We start from the raw sequence: 20,592 nt of genomic DNA, 5'->3' as shown, positions 1-20,592 counted from the left end.
CAGTATTCCAATGGTTTGTAAGAATACAGCTTAGAAGGATTTTAATACTTGGCAGCTGAGCTTTCTGTTGGTATTTGTGAAATGTGGAATCTTCCTCACCATCTCAAATGAGAATTTGCTGAACTTAAGCCTTTTCTATAAGTACAGCCTGTTGCACAAGTTAAATGAAATAACATCAGATGAGGAATCGCTGCTTTTTATATTTGGAGTGATAAACTACCATGTGATATGTAAACAAGTGAAATCTTTTATATCATGATTTGTTACCAGATTTCTCTTGTGTATGCACTTAAGAGGTACTCTCTAGAGCCTCATCACTTAAGCAGATTGAGGTAATTTTGTTGGTAGTTCCCATTTATATCCAAGGAACAGCTTGATTTTTCTCTTCTAAGATTTTGAAGTTCTAGGGAGTGTTTTCTGGATTCTATTATAGATACTGGATACAGTTTCTGAAAGTGTAATTTCAAATAATTCATGTTGGTTAACTACAAAACTCACAGTAATGTAGATGACTGTATTTGCTGTCTGGTTTTTGTTGCTGTTGTTAAGTAAATTGTATTTATTTACAATTCTGTACATATTTCCTTTCATTTCTTTTTAAAATGAAAGTATTCTTTTGTAATTATGTCTCCAAGTTTTCACAGTATTCCTTTTTTATTTATTTGTAACTCAAGGCCTGATTTCTACACTTTGTATATTGAAGAACCAGATACTTCTGGACATTCATTTGGACCAGTTAGTGGTGGTGTAAGTAGCTTTTTTGTTTTTACTAGACTAAATATCACTAAAAATGGATGATTACTAAGAACTTATCCAATTTATAACTTGGAAAGGATACTAGATCAAAAATTACCACAATTCTTATATGAGTTTTCATTCCATTATATTCTTGTTTGTGATTGAGCGTGCTGTTTGGATTACAGCTACTTTGGCTCATACACACTGCTGAAATCATAAGAGATTGGCAGAAAATAATTGCTGAACATGCTGTTAGAAATAATATTAAGTTTCAAGCTGCATGTATTTAAACTGAACTTGAATTTTATCAGCAAGTGATATTTGGAAGTGTGTAGCCTAGCAAATTCCCAGAACTGTCTTCTGTTTACTTTCTATACTCTACTTCAATGTTTCTTGTTTTGCAATGTTTCCTTTTTACTTGCATGCACAGAAGATATTACATCTTTAAGGAGCCTAGGATTTACTATAACAGCTCCCTCCTGGAGTGATTTTGTGCAATATCTTTGAAAATAGTCTTCCACAGAGGGCCTTGTTGTGGTGGACAGGGATGAAAAAGCTCATCTTTGTAGGATAGTTTTAGTCTGTCTAAATTAGAAAGTGAAGTGAATTTCTCTTTGTTCACAAAAGGCACACAATCTGTGACTGCATGCGTAATTGTGTGTGTGTGTGTATTGTCCATGCATGCAAGAAATTCGAGAGTGCAGTAGGGGAACAAAAGGCATGCAAATGCTCGGGCTCAGTCAGATCTAGTCCTTACTGCTCGCACTTCAAAGACAATAAGTCAGCTGTGCCAGTTAGAGAAGAACCATTCGCTGTGAAGTTCTGCAAGGTGGGTTGTGCTAGATTTCTCACATGTCACTTCAGTGGTTGCTGGTGATATTCTGCAGGAAGCTTAAAGGGACTTAAGTGACTTAAATGCTGCGCTGGTCTAATAAGTAACGTGTATGTAAATATTTTCAAAATGCCTCTTATTGATAATACAATGGCATTGTGATATTACAAAAAATTACGTGCAATGCTATAAATATCACATTTTACATAAATTGAGAGTATGGAAAATTTGATCTTAATGTGTAACTTTTTTTTCAATTAACAAATTTTAAAGTCAAGACAATAGAAAAAAAATTAATAGATTTAAAAAAAAAAAGTATTTAGTATAGGAAATCCTGTGGTGGAGTAGCGGGCACACCTGTACTCTAGTAGGGATGGCAAATTGTGCTGGAGCAAAAGAAAAGCAATATTAAGAACATGAAAGCTAACAGAAAAACATGCTTTTTTCAGTCTTTCATGTTTGCATTAAGAGATAACTTTTAATCAGTAAAAAGGAAAGGTTCTAAGGAAGCTTGTTTCTCTCACAGGTAATCAAAGCTTTACAGCTAGCAGATCAAACGCTGGGAATGCTAATGGAGGGGCTTAAACAGAGAAACCTTCACAACTGTGTAAACCTCATTGTTTTAGCTGATCATGGTAATGTATATCATTTTGTTTCTCAGTGTTTCTCTTCACTGAGTCATTGTTTTCTTTTGCTGTATAATATATGTACTTATTACTTTAAGTTAATTTTATAATTCACTTTATCTAGAAAAATAACTGTTTCTGTATTCTTTAGGGATGGATATGACCTACTGCAGCCAATTAGAATACATGACTAATTACTTCAGTGAGATTAATTTCTACATATATGCTGGGCCTGCAGCTCGCATTCGAGCACGCATCGTTCCACAGAACTATTATACTTGTAAGTGTGGACCAATCCTGGGATTGCACAAGCAGTACGACAGGAAATAAGTAAACATAAAGCAGACTTTCCTTGGCATAAATCGCAGTCTAAGTCAGACAGGAACAAGGTATTCTGAGTAGTCCAGTGGAGTGAATAATGTTGTTTTTTTAATGTGACTTAATCTCCTTATAATTGTTGAATCATTTCTACTAGTGGTCTTACTCTTTCTGAAAGAATTTTCCTTTGTAAAGTGTCCAGATTCGTTTCTCAGAAAGCTGATGTTTATAACTGAAGTTGCTCTTCTAAAATGTGAAAAGTGAATGCGCTAAACCATGCTGAACTATCTTAATGTATATCAATTCATCTTTCCTTTATAACAGTTGACTCAGAAGGAATTGTTAAAAACCTCACAGTAAGTAAATATTTTAATACTTTTTCCTAGTAGTCACTTTTTTTATTTATTTATTTTTTTAGTTCAAGATATACATTAATACATGTGGGGTGAGTGTGATGTACAAACTGGGACTCATTTGAGAAACTTGGTGCCTTGTATTTCTTTACATTTATCATTTACAGTGAGTTAAGCATAAAAACAACTCTCCATCTTTTCTTTCCTTCGGTGCCAATTTGTTTTCTATTTTGTGACTAGTCCTAGTCCAAACAGTAGGCAGATGTTCTGATGCTTTTAGAAAAACTACTCAGCTTGGAAAAATACTAGGCTATCTCAGCTGGGTATATTTCTGATGAAGCACCACTAGATGTCTTCCTGTAACCTGCTGAAAAACTGAATGCTGAAAGTCTGCTACCTGTAGCTTTTGTGAGCCACATGAAGTCCAAAGAGCAGTAAACTTTCCTGGTTAAATTCTTATTGATTCTGAATACCTTAGAACACACCCTTTGTTCCTCAGCGTACAAGGATGCATGGAAGTAGAATATCAGAGGTTGAGAAGGAGCCTTTTCAGTGTTGCATTGTCTAACCCACTGACCTGGAACATTTCATACCAAAGAGCATTCTCTAAAGGCAACTGCAGATTCTGCATATTCTCTTCCCTGGTTGAAACTGCTACCTTTATTAGTTATGAGGAGAGGTGTAACATCTCTGTCTTCTAAGAATAACTTGGTATGAGGAGATTTCCTCTTCCCTTGTCAGTTCATACTTACTGCTTGTGTATTTTTTTTCTTTCAAGTTGTTAGGAGGAAGGTTTTGGACAGAGAAGGGAATTGTGTATTGTATATTACTGAAGTCATTTCCCTCTATTTTTTCTCTTTAATTAGAGTATTGTTTGCAGAATGATCTCTTCTGAGCAAACAGAATTGCTGAATCCTTATTTTTCATTTCCCACTATGTTTCTTAGTTTACTATTAGGGACATTTACTTTCATTTCACACAATGATGTCCTTCTACGCAGAGCATTAAAGGTGAAGATGTCAGATCAAGTCCAAACATACTGTAGTCTTGTGTATTGTCCGTGGAATAAAATATGTAAATTTCTCTGGCTTAAACAACTGGCTAGCAGCTCTTCACTTGATGTTTTCAGTGTTCAGTGTTGCCCCAGTGCTGGATTAGTGAACTGGATTGATGTCTCTGAAACATCACTACAATGATTTCTGGCAGCTGGAGTGGTTCCTAATGACCATATACAGTTAAATCATTGCAGCATGTTGTTTTGCTGTCAGTAGACTCACAGTGGCATGCCTGTTAACACAGCAGTTATATTAACACATTAAATGTGGATGTAAAAGTCTTCATCTAACAACTGAGCACTAGACATCACCTGTTCAATCTTGCAGCTAAAACTCTAGACTGTACTGTGTTATGCATACTTGGTTTTCTTTGCTATTTATTGAATGGTGTAGTGATAGAAGATGGCAGAAAATCATTAGCTGCTAGGAAACATTCTCCTGTAGGTTGTGAACTTACATACCAAATGCCAGTGGCATTAGTACAGACATATAGAGTAAGCATTACTACTAACTGTCTTTCAGTCTTAGTATTACCTTTACCACAGTATTGGTGTGCTAACTGTTATAGCAATAAATATTATAAATAAATATTATAGCAATGTATTTCAGTTCCAAAATAAGTCACTTTTCATTCTGTTGCCTCTTGGGCCAGAAATGGGATCTGCAGGTTATTGAAGAAGCACGCTCTGAATAATACGTTTTGTACTTATATTCCTGTCACTAGGATGTTTGTGATAATAATGAATGATTTATGGTGTATTTTTGACACTGCATGAAATTCACTACTGGATTTTCTTCTGTCATACAGTGCAAAAGGTCACCTCAACACTTTAAGCCCTATCTGACACCTAACTTGCCAAAACGATTTCATTATGCTAACAACATTCGTATTGATAAAGTTCATCTTCTGGTGGATCGACAGTGGCTGGCTGTGAGGTATCATCATCTTTATCGTCATGCTTTTTTCCTTTTCATTTCTCTCACTAATACTTCCCTCATATTCAACTTTTCACCGATGTTCTGGTGCCTCTGAAAACAGGATACATGGGCATGACAAGTGTGTTGAATCAATATAGAATGACTATCTCTTTATTTTTCCATGTATCTCAGCAACGGGTAAATTTAAGCAAGTGTTAGTCATCATAAGAAAAGGTCTCAGTTCAAAACCGGGCATTTCTTCTTTTTTTAAAAAAACATTGATTCGGTAGCTGTATAGGATACATTATGTTTCTTTTCATCACAATCTGCATTACCAGACAGAGAGATCTATGTAGGCTTGAACACAGGAAGAGCAAAAGTAGTGCAGTATTATTTCAGAGTCAGTTCTAATAACATACAGGGTCTGTGATTTGGGTTGATAATTATTAGCTGACCTTATTTATGCCATTTTAATTTACAGTGTATGATGGTTTCTCCTTAGGGACAACAGTTACACATTTTGTGATCAGGGTAACCATGGTTATGACAATGAATTTAAAAGTATGGAGGTAAGATGATTTTGATTCAGGTCTTGCATCTTCTCATATAGAAAATCAGAATGTGCTAGATGAACCAGGATAATATGTGTCACTTTTTGCAGTGTGCTTTTTCTTATATGTCATCCAGACCTGTAAACTGTGAACACATACTAGATACACAGATTTCTATTGCTTTTCATCAATGTGTACATGTCTTGGCACTTTGGTAAAACTTATTTTGTCTCACCTTAACTCCATAGAGCTATTAAATCAAGCATCTGTGTTCACATATGGAACAATAAATTCTTTCCTTTTCTACTTAAGCAAAGACTGAAAAAGCTCCATAAGCTCTGGGAATTCAGTAGAGCATCTGAAGGCTTGCATGCTCAAATTAGCGTAATCTAATTTTTTCTGCTTGTCTTACAAGCCCTACACATGTTATCAGAACAAAAGAAGTCATTTTTGTGTAACTTGTGTATTAGTGTAGCTTGTACTGAAGTTTTTTCTCATTTTCACTTCTGGTTACAGTGAAAAACTGTCAAAGTCATGAGCTTTTGAGCTCCAGAGGATGCATTTCTTAATGTACTTTCTTTAAGCAAGGTTGAGCATGCCCGTATTCTGTGTCTAGTAACCAGAGTCTTCCAGATATTCACAACTGTATTAAAATCACGTTTATATACCAATAAGAATAGTGCTCAATGTTTGCATGGTAAAAAAGTTAAAATTCTGGAAACAGTAATCATAGATAGTCTTACAGTGGTGACACAGTAATTGAGTAAACATGATTTTTCAAAATAGTAATGTCTTAATGTTGTATTTTAAAATAAATTTAGGATTCTTTTCCTATTATGAGAACGTAGGAATATTATTTTAAAATAAATTGTTGTCCTGTTTAGTCATTTTCCCAGTGTTTCATGGCAAGCAGCTCAGGAGGCTTATAAATTAACAGAAATTAATGTGAGACCGAAGGTTGTATTAGTGCTCTGTCAAAATGCTTGCAGACCCCAGCAGGGGCTGCCCAGTACCATTGGTGGTACTGCCTTAGGTCTCTTCAAAGCTTGAGATGGGTTTCGCCAGTTCCCTGCTGCTTGCTGTAGGCACCTAAGCTACCCAAAGACTTTTGCCAATGTAACATATGTTTAAACAAACAAAACAAAACAAAAAAACACCACAAAACCAAACCTTTTATTTCTGGCTTGATGTTAGCCTTTAAATGGGATGTATGAGTGCCATGACTCTACATTTCTTGAAATGGCATAACTTTTACCAGCTGTTGCAATGAAAATATGAAAAGGAGTGAATTTGAAACACATCAAAAGATAATTTTCATAAATATAACTGAAAATGTTAAAGAAAGAAATAAAAAAACAGATAAGAAAACAATTCTTCTTCAAGTTATATGCAATGGGCAAAATTTGCCTTCTTGATCAGAGCAATCCTGTTTTGTAACTTTTATGACAGTGTCCCTGTTCAAATAAAGTACAACTGAATTACTTTTTAATTTGAGTTTCTTTACGTAACAAGTTTTGTTTTATTACAATCCAGGCTATATTCCTAGGATATGGCCCAAGCTTTAAAGAAAAAACAGAAGTGGATGCTTTTGAAAACATAGAGGTTTACAACCTTATGTGTGGTGAGTAGAAAGCATCTAGTGCTTAAAACGATAAGCCAACAGTGTTTTCAAATACAGGTGTGCTGAGAGCTAAAGGGTAACTAAAACTGTAATGAACTCATCTAAAAGCAAGGTTTTTAATACAAAATGCAAAAGCCATGACATTTTGCCTTCTGTATGCTGAAACATTCACTGCCAGAACTTGTTCTGCTTTGGATGTTGTCCTGATTGCAGGAGTCCACTAAAGAACCAGAGAGAAGTGCTCCTGCCACTTGGGCTTGCTGTTGAACCTTGTAGAGGGTTACAACTCTTGTATCTTGAGGTGGATGATTGCAGCCCTGGCAGTGAGCAGTTAGGAAGTATAAGCCTCAGAAAATATGGATTAAAGGATCACACAGAAATGCACTAAGCTAATATGCTTCATAATGTGATGATTTGCAAACAAGTTTGTAGTCTGCGTAAAATTGGAGAACCTTACGAATGTTACGGCAATGTATAAAATTGTGTGAGTAGTATTCAGATATATTGATGCAGTGGGAATACCAGTAAAGCTTTTTATCTAGAAAATTGCATGATTATAGTAATTAACTCAATAGTTTCAATAATTGAATAGGCTATTTTTTTCTATATTTAGAAGAAATGCATAGAAAATGGATAGAATTGCAGATTGCCGTGTTAAAACTATCGTTTTAGCTTTAAAATGGCTTTAAATTTGTTTCAAATTTTCAAATTTTCCAACAGATCTGCTGCAAATTACACCAGCACCAAACAATGGCACACATGGTAGCTTAAATCATCTGCTAAAAAAACCTTTTTACAGCCCTTCATATGCAAAAGAAGAGTCATCTCCTGTTTCATGTCCGGTTTCCCATCTGACTCCGGTAGATGAACTGGAATGCACATGCCAGGGTGTAAGTAAGAGTTTGGGAATATTTTAATCATGTTTGGCAAGTGTGTTCTTTTTTAATTTTGTAAGCAGCAGAATCATTCTGAAGGATTCTATAATATTTTACAGGTGGCAAATGCTTCAGTAATTAACGAGAGGTTAAATCTCACCACAGATGAAAGTAAGTAGTGAGAGATGAAAAGGACAGCAACATTTTTAAATTTATGACTATTTTAAATTGCATTTTATTGGTTTCAGTGGAAACTTTGGCAATGTTAACTACAATTTAGTGTGAAATGGGAGAGCCAAGTCGGAAACTTAACTTTTTTTCCTTGTTTCTTTGCATTTCTATAAAAGATACTAATTGATGCTTTTGTAGTAACATTTGTGTGGAAGAACTAAATCTGAATCCAATTAAAATACTGGGAAAAATTATACAGGTTTCAGTGGAAAGCTTGTGTACTTCTGGAATGTATTGCCATAACTGTTTTTTTGCCACTTTGCTACCCCAAGCTTTTCTTTGGTGAAAACTCACTTATTATTATTATTTATTATTATTATTATTTATTTATTTATTTATTTATTTATTTATTTATTTTCTGGTGCTTCTGGAAATTCTATGGGGCATTACAAAACTTCCCAGCCCAATATGATATAGTTCTCACTTCACTGATGAGTTCCAAAGTTTTATATATGAAATTAGAAAGAAATGAGAATTTGAATGTCTGATGTCATACTTCTTTGAATGAAAACTATTTTATACACTTCTTTCCACTGAGCTAAGAACTTTAAAGTATGTACTTGTGTATATTGTCACTTCTATTTGTATTTATTAGTGCTTTAAATTACATTTTTCTTTGTCTCTTTTCTCTGCTTTCTTAAACCTTGATTCCATCAGAAATTTTATAGGAGAATGAATAAATATTTTTTTAATTATAGTAAAGAATGCAACTTTGTATAATTTGCCATATGGGAGACCTCAAGTTCTTCAGAAAGAAAGCACCTACTGCCTCCTTCCCCATCATCGGTATGTGAGTGGATACAGTCATGATATCTGGATGCCACTATGGACTGCGTACACTGTGACTAATCCTGTAGGTTATCAGATATTAGTATAATTCATAAATGTGTAAATAAGGTGGATTGAAAATGTTCATTCATGAGGAATTCTGGTTAAAGACTGATGGATATCATGCGACTGAGGCCTTTATTTCCGAAAAGCAGACTAATGCAATGATGCATGTTTCCTATAGAAAGAATACGAAAGAATAAATTTAAATCAAGGAGTACAAAGAGGCATAAGAGGGTCTTTCCATTTTTTTTTTCTTTTTTAATTTGAACCAATCAAAATGGACAATATTCTAAAATGCAATCGGAGTGTTTAACTTCTGTAAAAATGCGAAGAAATTAAATAGCAGGTAATTGAGTTTGAAAAAGAAAACACAATTACATACAGAACACATGCTTTGATATTTTATATGATGCTATTGTAAAATATAATGTTTTAGAAACAGTTATACTGATCAGCATCACTTTTTACCAATTCTTAGGTTGTGTGTGTTAATGTATCTCAGTGGAAATTACTGAAGCTAGTCAGTAAAATTTACTCTGGTTTTATTTAACTCTTTAGAAACTCAGATTCTTATTATCAAGACAGAGTTTTCAGATGCTACAATGTGGTGATATTGTCATCTTTATATATTCACTGCTTCTCAGTGGGATGTGATATCAAGTTTGTATTTCCATAAAAGGGATGAATGACCCAAAGTCGTCATTTGTTTTTGCCTAATGTGAAACTTTACTCCTTCTGCTATAATTTTACATGCCGTGTGAAGATTTTAGGGAATTACCTAAAAACAGAAAAAGAGGAAAAACACAAGGCAGAGAACATCAGCATCCATTGCTTACCCTGACCTGATTCATTCTGAAAACAGAAGATTCAATGAAGGCCGTTTGAGAGAGTTAAAAACATACGGAGCATTATGTTGACCACAACCGTGGGTGTAATACTTTTTCTTTTTTTCCCTTTTCACAGGAAAGCACATCTTCTCTTCCTCCCACTGTTTCAGACTGTCTGCGGGCTGATGTTAGAATCCCCGTTGCTCATAGCCAAAATTGCTCCAACTACCCAGAAGGGCTGGACTTGACCTATGGTTTCCTCTACCCTCCCAGTGAGCACTGTTCTTTTTATAGCTGGAGTTTAGAAAGTCTTAATCAGCTGGATGTGGGTTTATGTTTAAACATATAACCAAACACCAAAGCAAACTTCTTTGGATCAGCATGTTGGGCAGAAAAAATGTTTCCAGTGTTTGTAGACTCACCAAAAGCTAGACAACAGCTCCTTGCATCTAAATATTTTTGGCTTAGAGCATTTAGTTTTTTTTTTTTTTTTTTTTTTTTTGGAACAGCTTGATTGTGATAACAGGTTTGAAAGGTGTAAATGGTTGGAATGAAAAGCTGTCTGTCTTTCCCTGTGTGAATATTCCTTTCCTATTGCCAAATTTGATAATGATTGCATTGAATAGACTATGTAAAAAATTTGAAGATACTAAATATGCAGAAGGATTATACAACCATGCTCAGATGTCTACTTAATTACAAATTGATAGAAATCAGACAGTCCTTGCACAGAACCTTTGCCAGCATATCACAAAGGTACTGCACCATTTGTTGTATTTCAGAACATACTTTTTTTTCTGGGGAACTAACTTTATAGGTAAAGGAAATTAAAAGAAAATTAATCTCATGAAAGTAGAATAGCTTGCAAGTTATAATAGCAATAAATACAGGGACATTGTGCTCTAATGGTTCCTACTCTGAGCAAATAAACTAAAATTATTCTGTGGGGTATTACATTTCTTGTAAATTTCTTGGGGTAAGAAAATTTCTTGCTTAACTGTCATTGGTGTTTGTCATAATTATGATGGAAGTCTAGCACAATATGCTTCAGACATAAATGTATTTGTATGTAGTTTCACATACTTAGTGTCATAGAATTATTTGAGTTGGAAGGAAGCCCCAAGGTCACCTAATCCAACTCCCCTGCATTAAACAGGAAATGTTGTGTTTTCTTCAGAATAGAAGGAATTGTAAATGTTATGAAATGTATAATGATTGAACGACATGTACCTGCAACTTATAGTGATATCTATCAGATTTGTCTTTGTCTAGTATCTCATTAATGTATACTTTGCTCTTTTACATAGATTTCAATTCATCTGCACTTGAACAATATGATGCCTTACTCACCAGCAACATTGTTCCCATGTATAGAGCTTTTAAAGGTAGGATCCAAGATTTTGATTAAATTTGATTAATTGCCTGTAAATGTAGCTCTGGATTTTGAATAGCTGTTACAAGGACTTAAAAGCATTAATTTGTAGCCTTCAGTATATCCAGGTCTCATGCAAATGTATACAAAGCTTTAAAAATCAGATTTATAATATTTTAAATGCACTTATGTAAACTATTGGGTTTTTTTTGTTTGTTTGTTTGTTTTTTAATGTTTATAATCCTGTCTGGCCTTTACTTAGGTATACCTATTTGCTTTTGAATTTTCTCTTATTTCCTACATGTCATGACATGGAATGCTACCTGTGGAATACATATGACAAGATCCTATTGGTGAAAGGCTCAAGATGAAGGAAAATGACACCTTTTCTTTCCTTTTGCAATGTCTTAAGGGAAGACAAGTTTGTAAACCATTTACTTTAGACTAAAACAAGAGATAAATCAATAAGGTTAACCTACCAGCCCTCTGAACTCATGTTTGTTTGTTTTTTTGCCTTCATAACTATTCAGTTTCATTAGCTTAGAATATACAAGTTATATTTGCTCAAATAACATTTTTAAATAAGCTGAATTGCCAGTGATACTTTACGTGAGTGCTGTAGAATTACACTAGCCCTCAGGTGGTAAATATTTCATACTCAAAGTCATTATCTTGGATTCTATCAATTGACAGTTGTGGGTGCTAGCAGATAGGCCAGAAATAAATGGCCTCTCAGCTTCAGAATTGCATCTTTGTCTTCAGATCAAATGCATTAGCTATGGTAGTGCAGGAGCTTGCACAGGTGTGATAGTATTTACCATAACTCTTTAAAAGGTGAGAGAGCACAGTCCATACTTTCTAATGAAATCCAAACTGTGTGTGAAGATTTGTTTTTACAGGCATTTTAGTTTAAATTTTTTTTGTGTTACAGGTAAGTAACAAAAAGGCACAGTGTTCCTTTTTTTCTTCTTTTTTTTTTTTTAGCGGTGAAGTAACTGATTTTAAATTAAATAGGCTTGTATTTTCTTTCATTTGCAGACATATGGGACTATTTCCATGATGAACTTCTTCAGAAGTATGCTAGAGAAAGGAATGGAGTAAATGTTATCAGTGGACCAGTGTTTGATTACAATTATGATGGCCATTTTGATACTCTTGATGAAATTACACAGTAAGTACATGGAAAATTCAAATGATGAGTTATTTCCTGCTGTACACAAACAGAATATTTTCATGAAGAACAAACAAGCAAGTATCAAGGAGAATTGAATCTTCCCTTTATAATGATAATTCCACTGTTACTCATGCAGTAATAGCAAATTACCTTGCAAGCAGGTGTAATACTATAGAAACTGAAATTCCAGTAAAGAGGAAAAAAAAAAAAAAAAAAGTTATATGTGTAGCAATCTACATTTGTACAGATATGGGCCAGTAATTTGCTTCCCAAGTTAATGCCTACATTTTTTGGCCTCTCTAGCACAAATACTGGGAGAATATGTAAATACACAAAAGACGTGTCTACAATTGTCTTGCTTTTATGCTGTACTGTCTCAGCTGTTTGTAATTTTTCACAGTTTTCTCAAACTGTGTTTTACCAAAGATCAGTTTTGTGTCTTGGATGCATTCACTGAATCATATCACTGAGCAAGTAACGCATAATATTCCTGAGTGGTATTTTTACATAGCTTACGCAGTTGGAGGTCCAACAAGTTCTAGATAGCTTTTAATGAACTTTGGTAGCATAACAAAATACATTTTAAAATTCAAAAGTGTGTAGAAAAAGGACTAAAGGAAGACTTATGTAAAGCAGAATTCTGTGAAGTAGAAATATTAAGAGCAAATATTTATGCTAGTGAATGGTGACAGGAGGAGGAAAAACAAAACAAACAAACAAACAAAACGAATAAGAGCAAACAATTTGAATTGTGCCAAATATAGGGAATATATCTTTTGACAGTAAGAACACGTAAGCAGTAGACAAATGCTGGGAAATCTGCACTGCTGAATCTGTCATTGGAAATGTTTTATTCAAGGCTAGACTTAATACCACATCTGTCAAAAATGGTTTGAGAATGGGAAAATCTCAAACTCTGCCACGAAGTAGGAGGTTGCAAGGGAGGAGAGACTGGAACTTCCTTCCAAGCAGAAAGCTGTAATACCCAGTCAACCACATAATTTTGTCTACAGTTTTGAACAAGCATATTTTATTCAGCATGTTAGTCAGTCATACTAAGCAGAATAATGGTTTCACTGATGGTGTTTGGTTAAATCTTGAAGAAATGCAGCAAACTCAGGAAGCTCCTCAAAAATTTATACACAAAAGTGGCCATGTCAACAGAACAACCAACAAATTGAATAAATAAGTTCTGAATTAGGAATCCTAAACTGGTAGCTATGTCATCATTCCACAAGTCATCATTCTGGCATTGCTTGCTGACAAGAACCTGAGGCTCATCTTTTCTCTCTTCTGTTTAGTTTAGTGTGGTAAAATTCTTAATGTAATGAAGGGCACATGTGACATCCTTAACAAGCGCCATCCAGATGCATCCAGATGCATCCAGATGCAGAGATCACTGACTTTGGCAAAATAGACTGCTGAACTAATTCTGTCATTTTCACATTGAAAACAGTGCTTGTGGCAAAAAGACTAATCCATGCATGTTTGGCTGTTCATGAAACAAATACCGAACTGTGAGTCCCTTCAGGTGTTAATTTAAATTAAAAAAAAATAAAAAGCGATAAAATACTGAAAGATCTATGCTAAGATGGGTTTTATAAAATACTAGCAGCATCAATGGTTTTTATAGTTGATATCCAGATAAATTTCTTAACTAGTGTTTATTTTGTAGGCATGTAAACAACACACAAATCCCTGTCCCAACCCATTACTTTGTGATTCTGACCAGCTGCAAGAACACATCCTATACTCCACTGAACTGTGCAGGCTCCTTGGATGCTTTATCCTTCATCATTCCTCATCGACCTGACAATACTGAAAGCTGTGCTGTAAGTATAGTTTTATATTTCTGTGTGCAAATGAGCTTTGTGAACTGATTTTCTGTGCAATTCTGAACGATTATCTGGAAAATCTTTAGATGTCTGAATATTTAACTGATTCATTCCCGTGAGCCGAGAATGAATTGATAGCTAGGGATGAAGCTCCAGAAAAGGTAGCAGGAAACATAAGAGTTGTTTGAAGAAATGAGGGCTTGATTAGAAAACTTGGAAATATTGTCACCTGTGAGGGGAATGAGAAGAGCTAATAACAGCAGCATAGCCAGTCGTTTGATGAGAAAACTTTATGGAAGACTACAAGACAAACTTACTCCAGAGGTATTAGTGGTCTTAAAGTGTTTCTCTTTTCAAAGTAGTTAGAGGAATTTCTTCAGTCCTTTGTTCCACATATATAAAAAATTAGGCAGAAAGCAGTTAAAGTAGTTGAAAATCCTACTTGCCATTTCAGCATAGTTTTAACTCTGTGCTACTCTGGAGATGAAAGATTCTGGGACATCCATTTGGCTATTTAAATGAAAGGCTGCAAGCATGTCTAAGAAATCCCCCCCAAAAAAGTTCTACAAACTGAAGTCATTTAAAAGCCACTCTCTTGTTTGGTGGTTTTGCTAGACAATGACCAGTGCTTGCATGTTGTTCTTGTTTGCTTTGGCAGGATAACAGGTCGCCTTCTGAATGGGTTGAAGAAAGAGTTCAGGCCCATTCCGCTCGTGTTCGGGATGTGGAGCTGCTCGCTGGACTTGACTTTTACCAGGAAAGACAGGAATCTGTCTCTGAGATCTTACAGCTAAAGACATTTTTGCCAACATTTGAGACTGAAATCAACTGAATTTCTGTTTAAAAAGTGCCAGTATTTGGAAGGAAGAAAATCAAAATGATTTAACTTCTACTTGAGTAAATATGAGGGAAATGTAACTACAGCACCTCATCAAGAAAAGACACATACACAGCTAATTTCTTTTCTTTTTTTTTTTTTTCCACATTTCTGTTCCTTCAGTCAAGTGTTTTGTATAAACTGAATAAAAAAATTAACTAAAGTTATTTAAGTCATCTTGCTAAGCCAAAATTTCAAAATAGAATGTTTTAATGTTAATGAATGGACAAAAAAACCCCAACAACCCAATGCCTGTAACATGAACATGTGTAACGTGTCGTTACTAAGCCAGATTTTCTAAATAGATAATATTTTAATGGTTTTAAAAACAACAACAACAACAAAAACTGTAACAAGAACATATTTTTTCGTAGTAACCCCAGAATCGTCTACTGTATAGAAAATGTTCCTAGAATAGAATTGGAAAGTGAAACACTTTGGGAGGAACGTTTGTGTTTTTTCCCATGTGTTTATCAGTGAAGTTAAGGTTATCTCATGCTTGTATGCTCTGGAATGTTCTGAATTGCTTTTTCTCATCTATTAATCCACATGGATACTGCCATGTACTTAAAAAACATTCAGACTGACACAAAGTCTATATGTAATGGAAGTGTCTTCTGTGATTATCCACTGCCTTTTCCACTCATGTTAGTAAGTGGAATTATGCTAGTAAGAGCTGAAGTGAAATTAGAGCAATTGATCTGTGCATTCTTTACCCTTTAGAAATCTTAGAGAACAAGAAAAGGTAAAAGAAATGCTCTATCAGAAGGGTTTTGTCTTGATATCTATCTGTATTTGCAGTTTACTATCTGTATTTACAATTTACTATCTGTATTTACAGAGTAGACTGCCAGGCAATAACAAGATATTTGTGTTTATTTTTAAAGAGTTAAACCTGAGACTAGAGCACAAAGTTAGTAGTGACATGCAACAAATAATCAGTGTTCCCTTCTGCAGTGACTTTATGGACACAGAATCTCTACCTCAGACTGCACTCTACACAAATTAATGCTGTGTGCTGGTAAGTGGAGCAAGGCAGTGGAAATTCCCAGATCCTGCTATTACAGAATTACTTGCATTTTGAGCTGATTTTCTTCACTGGAAATGCTGCTAAATACAGGTGTGAATAACAGCATGTGATTGACCATTTGTCTGATTTATAGGTTCAGTAGGGCAGTTTTGAAGAAACATGTTAAGAGTGTTTCAATTTATAATTAATTCTAGACTGAATATGTATCCTTAAAAGAAGTTTTAGAAGACAATTTAAAAAAAAAAAAGTCAAGATCTGGGACCAAGGTGAAAATCCAGGTTTGAGTCTTTGGTGAAGTCATTGCACCATCTTTAATATGGAATTGTACTTCATTCAGCAGTGCAGAGGTATCTAGGTCGGTCCAACCAATTCAGAGACTGCTATTAAACTACAATGAAGAATGCAACTGATTTTTCACTCCACTGTAAATCATATTCTGAATGAATCTAGATAACACACAATGATTGGGGTATGTAATGTAACTATCCTAGAGTCATAGAGCACATTTGTGAGGTGAAGAGAAACAGAGTTTCTTAAGTTAATGATATTTGGTATGACTACATTAGCAGTTTAAATAGAACTACTTTGATGTAACACTGTTGTGAGTTGGTATATTTAAATCCAGATTAACCACTGTCTCACCAGCCAAGGCAGATACAAGCTTCAGACCACTCTAGCTCAATCATGAAAGCAAAATTCCAGGCTTTATGGACAGTTAGGTCTCAGTTATGTCTATCTGTAGTGACATTAGCGATGAAATATTGCATTAAAGATTACCCAAACTTCTGAAAATTAGTTTTATCCATTTTTTCACACACAACAGGTACTGCACTTAAATAATGAATTCACTGCCTTCCTTCAAAAAAATATTTCAAATTCCTCTATTTCCTCCATCCTATAATAAATAAATAAATAAATGCAACAATCCATGCCGTGCTGCTGATATAAGCTGGCTCCTGTGTGAAGGAGCTGACAAAAAGTATGTTTATCATTTAGTGTTGTGTAGCATCTAACACAACAAAGTCTTGATCACACATCTGGGTTTTACACAAACTGGTGCTGATGGAGCTGGAAGTTGCAGTTATTGTAAGAGGTCAAATATGAAAGCATTTTTTGCTATAGTTATGTTTATTTTCTCTGCTGTTCATTCTGCTGTCATACTGCCTAAAACTCTTGATCATCTACAGCTAAAGATGGGAAGATTGAATTGGAATAACCAATAGAAAAATATCTTTAAGGTTGTGATTCTTAACCCTTTATCCTTTCTGTGGCATTGACCTCTTGGTACTCTCAATATTGGTGTTCAGCTTTCTCAGTGATACCTCTCAGTGCAGTGTCACAGAGCTTCCATCACATCCCATGACATAAATGGTGCATTGGGTTCTGGGAGAACTCCCAGCTGAGAGTGAAATCTCTTGCAGGTAGGGTACAACATACAGTTTAGTTTACAATACAGAAATCTTGCAGCAAATAAGCACAATTTTTAGAATTTTCCCATTTATTTCTGTGCCTGGGTATTCTAAATGGAGCAAGTAGGCAAAATTTCATCTTGATGTGTACATCAATGCCAGTGCAAAAAGCACCTGAAACCTGTAACCTCAGGTAGGTACCTATCAGTATCATGGAATCATAGAATCACAAGGTTGGAAATGATCTATAAGATCATCTAGTCCAACTGTCTCCTCATCACCATTGCCACCACAAGCATTAAACCATATCACGCAGCACGTCATCCAGACGCCTCTTGAACACTGCCAGGGGCAGCAGTAACCACATCTGAAACTATTTCAATAAATCAGCAAATGTTTTGAGCAATTTGATTCTAGATAGCTTACAGATACACTGTGCAAAACTGATTATTGTAAGAAATCTGGATTTGATGATTTCTAATGACTTCAGTGAGCTTTACATCAGGCTGGTGGAATGATGATGATTAAGGGAAACATATTTGGCCCTTTGTAACACCCTTCCATCACGCAAAGGGCTGCACATGGGAGAAAATGCAGACCTCCAATCCTGCAAGGGAAAATCATTGTTGCTTAGGCTTTGCAGACTTCAAGAATTTTAATGAGTTCATAAGCTTGCAAAAGCCATTTTGTTTAAACTTGAAAGTAAGTGAAATGCCTTATCCACTGACAGTAATTTATAAAAAAACACAACCTTTGTCAGTTCATAAGAAAACATTGAACACTATGAGCCTAGCTTTGCATTATCAGTAGAGGTATAGTGTGAACGTTATGTTTCTTCATTCAAAATTATTTTTGTAGATCTTCTTTTTCTAACAGAATTAATTCTGCAATTTTCATGGAGATGGAAATTAATTGCTGCCTCACACAGTATTCATATGCCACAAAAGCTGCAAACTGCAGCACAGTGATTTGATCTTAAAAAAAAATTATTAATTCAAATAACATTCGAGCTGCTTATATTTCATGTCTGTCATGGCTGGTTGTGCTGCCCCATTCTAACAGAATTTCAAAAGCAGTGAAAACAATGTAGGAAGACAGGACAAAGTAGGTGTCCACATAATGTATCTATACAACTGATCTATATGTTCGTTTTAATCAAGGCAGAGATTAAAACACAGAAACACTACAAGGAACAAAATTTGATACACTAAAATCAGCATACAGCAAATATTTACTTTACTCTTAAAAACAGTCTTTTCCTTGGATAACCACTCTGTGTGTTCAGTGAACTAAGGAACAACGTTGTCTCTGAAAGTTTCAAACTTACCCTCTTTCCTAGGGGCTGTGGGTGTAACTTTCCAAAAACGACAAACCCTTTGTTTCTGTATCTTTCACCCAGTTTTAAGAGGCTTAATCATCAAGCTGGAATGGAACAGATGTAAAGTATTCTGCTGTCTATAAAAACAGATACTGCTGAGACCCGGTTCTCATTGCTGACTTATGTGTGTGAAGTAAAGTTGTAAATTCTGTAATGTGATTTACCATAGTCCGCTATAGGAGCAGAGGAACTAAACATTCCCACTGCCATTGAAAATCTGAACTTGGGAGGATTTGGTGGTTTACTTTTCTTATGCTGCTTTTCATTTTCAGTATTAGAACAAAACCTGTGAGCAAATATAGAAACATGGCCCTACGTGTAGCCAGTGTTGTTGCTGCAGCAAGGCAGGGTGATAATGGATGAGAACAGGCAAGGGCAACACAGCCAACTTGGCTCCAGAAAAAAACAGAAAATCACAGCTAGGGCAAGGAAAAGCTTAACAAACACTTCAACAAGGGCTACGGTGTTTCCCCTGCACTACGCCCTGGCTCCCAGAGACTGTCACCATATAAAATACTTTTTTTTCTTTCTCCTTCATATTTATTAAAGAGTCTGCTGGCTTTTAGTCAGTACCTCCCTGAAGGCCACCTTCAAAGTCACATGCAGACATTTGAATGGCACAGAATGCTCTTGACTCCTTTCTTGGCCAATCTCCCTCAAGGAAAATAGGGCTGTGTTTTTCAGAGTACCTCCCACAGTGCTCCTGCAGTGTCTCAGTGTCTGCACGTAGGGTAATGGGATTTATTTTTTTTTTAATATTCAAAACATAAAGCTGTGTTTATAAGTACAGATTTTTTTTCCGTCCTAACTGCGTAACTTCTGTGCAGTGCAGGAGTCCCTGCCCTTTGGATTGCTGTCAGTGAGGAGGTGGGAAATCTATTGTGCATCCAGATCTGATGTCATGGAAGAAGAAAAGGCACCTGCCTCCCCTCAACCCAGCAGCACTTCCTTGCCCTGGAGACAGCCGGGATGACCTTCCTTACCATCATAGTCTGGAAGGAGCAGGAAATCTGAAGCCTTCCCAGTCCCTGCAACAGTGATCAAATAACAGCGTTGTCCTCAGAAAAATGAAAATTGGTGGGAAAAACATGATTTTTTTTTTTTTTTTTTTTTTTTTTTTTTTATCAGCCAGGTGTATGATATAGGGCATTTTGGGGTTTGGAATCACCCAGACATGAAGTTGGTGGAGTCTTTAGCCAATGACCCAAATTACTTTTGAATGTATATGAAGGAGACCTGGCAACAGATGTGCCAGGCAGCAGCCTGCTGTGTGGCTGCAGAGAAACAAGTTATTGGTTGGTGTCCCCACTTTGTTCACAGCTTTCTTAACAAAGGCTTTTCCATTTCCTTAAAAGAAAACATCCCAGCTTTTTTCCTAATTTTGCCCTTTAGCCACTTGTATTTTGCTCAGTAGGTTCCAAACAGGTTATCTGTGGTCATTCAGAAGGATTTCAGTGCATATGAAGACAATTTAACGTTTATCAGCACAAATTGAGCTGTGTCAGTCAGATGAAAATATAAACAGCTCTATTTGACCAACAAAATACTCTTTATAATAGCTCTGGGAACCTCAGCCTTCCTGCTTTTCTCTTACAAACTCATGCAGAACATGACACACAATACTGTCTTGAAGCTCAGGAATAACAGTCAGCTCTCTAGGGAATGAAAGAACATGGATGGGGAATTGCCGAGAAAATGAAGTTCTCAGAATGCTCCTTTTGCTTTGTGAGCAAGCCAGTGA

At 35.5% G+C, this 20,592-nt stretch overlaps 1 protein-coding gene across 1 annotated transcript in view; it reads left to right on the top strand.

Annotated features, from left to right (window-relative positions):
* Nucleotides 1–14,989, top strand: part of ENPP3 (ectonucleotide pyrophosphatase/phosphodiesterase 3) — a gene marked incomplete at both ends in the record, with an annotated part of 30,604 nt that extends 15,615 nt beyond the window's left edge. The window contains 15 exons of the mRNA XM_079550288.1: nt 675–747; nt 2,097–2,205; nt 2,348–2,476; nt 2,839–2,870; nt 4,731–4,858; nt 5,343–5,409; nt 6,925–7,012; nt 7,733–7,902; nt 8,007–8,058; nt 8,817–8,971; nt 9,913–10,048; nt 11,084–11,161; nt 12,187–12,319; nt 13,998–14,154; nt 14,816–14,989. Coding sequence (XP_079406414.1) covers nt 675–747; nt 2,097–2,205; nt 2,348–2,476; nt 2,839–2,870; nt 4,731–4,858; nt 5,343–5,409; nt 6,925–7,012; nt 7,733–7,902; nt 8,007–8,058; nt 8,817–8,971; nt 9,913–10,048; nt 11,084–11,161; nt 12,187–12,319; nt 13,998–14,154; nt 14,816–14,989 — 1,681 coding nt within the window. The remainder of the gene's footprint in view (nt 1–674; nt 748–2,096; nt 2,206–2,347; nt 2,477–2,838; nt 2,871–4,730; nt 4,859–5,342; nt 5,410–6,924; nt 7,013–7,732; nt 7,903–8,006; nt 8,059–8,816; nt 8,972–9,912; nt 10,049–11,083; nt 11,162–12,186; nt 12,320–13,997; nt 14,155–14,815) is intronic.
* Between the last annotated feature and the right edge of the window lie 5,603 nt (nt 14,990–20,592).

Source organism: Tetrao urogallus (assembly GCF_951394365.1).
Source record: "Tetrao urogallus genome assembly, chromosome: 2".
Lineage (NCBI taxonomy): Eukaryota > Metazoa > Chordata > Aves > Galliformes > Phasianidae > Tetrao > Tetrao urogallus.
This window is presented reverse-complemented; position numbering and strand designations above follow the sequence as displayed.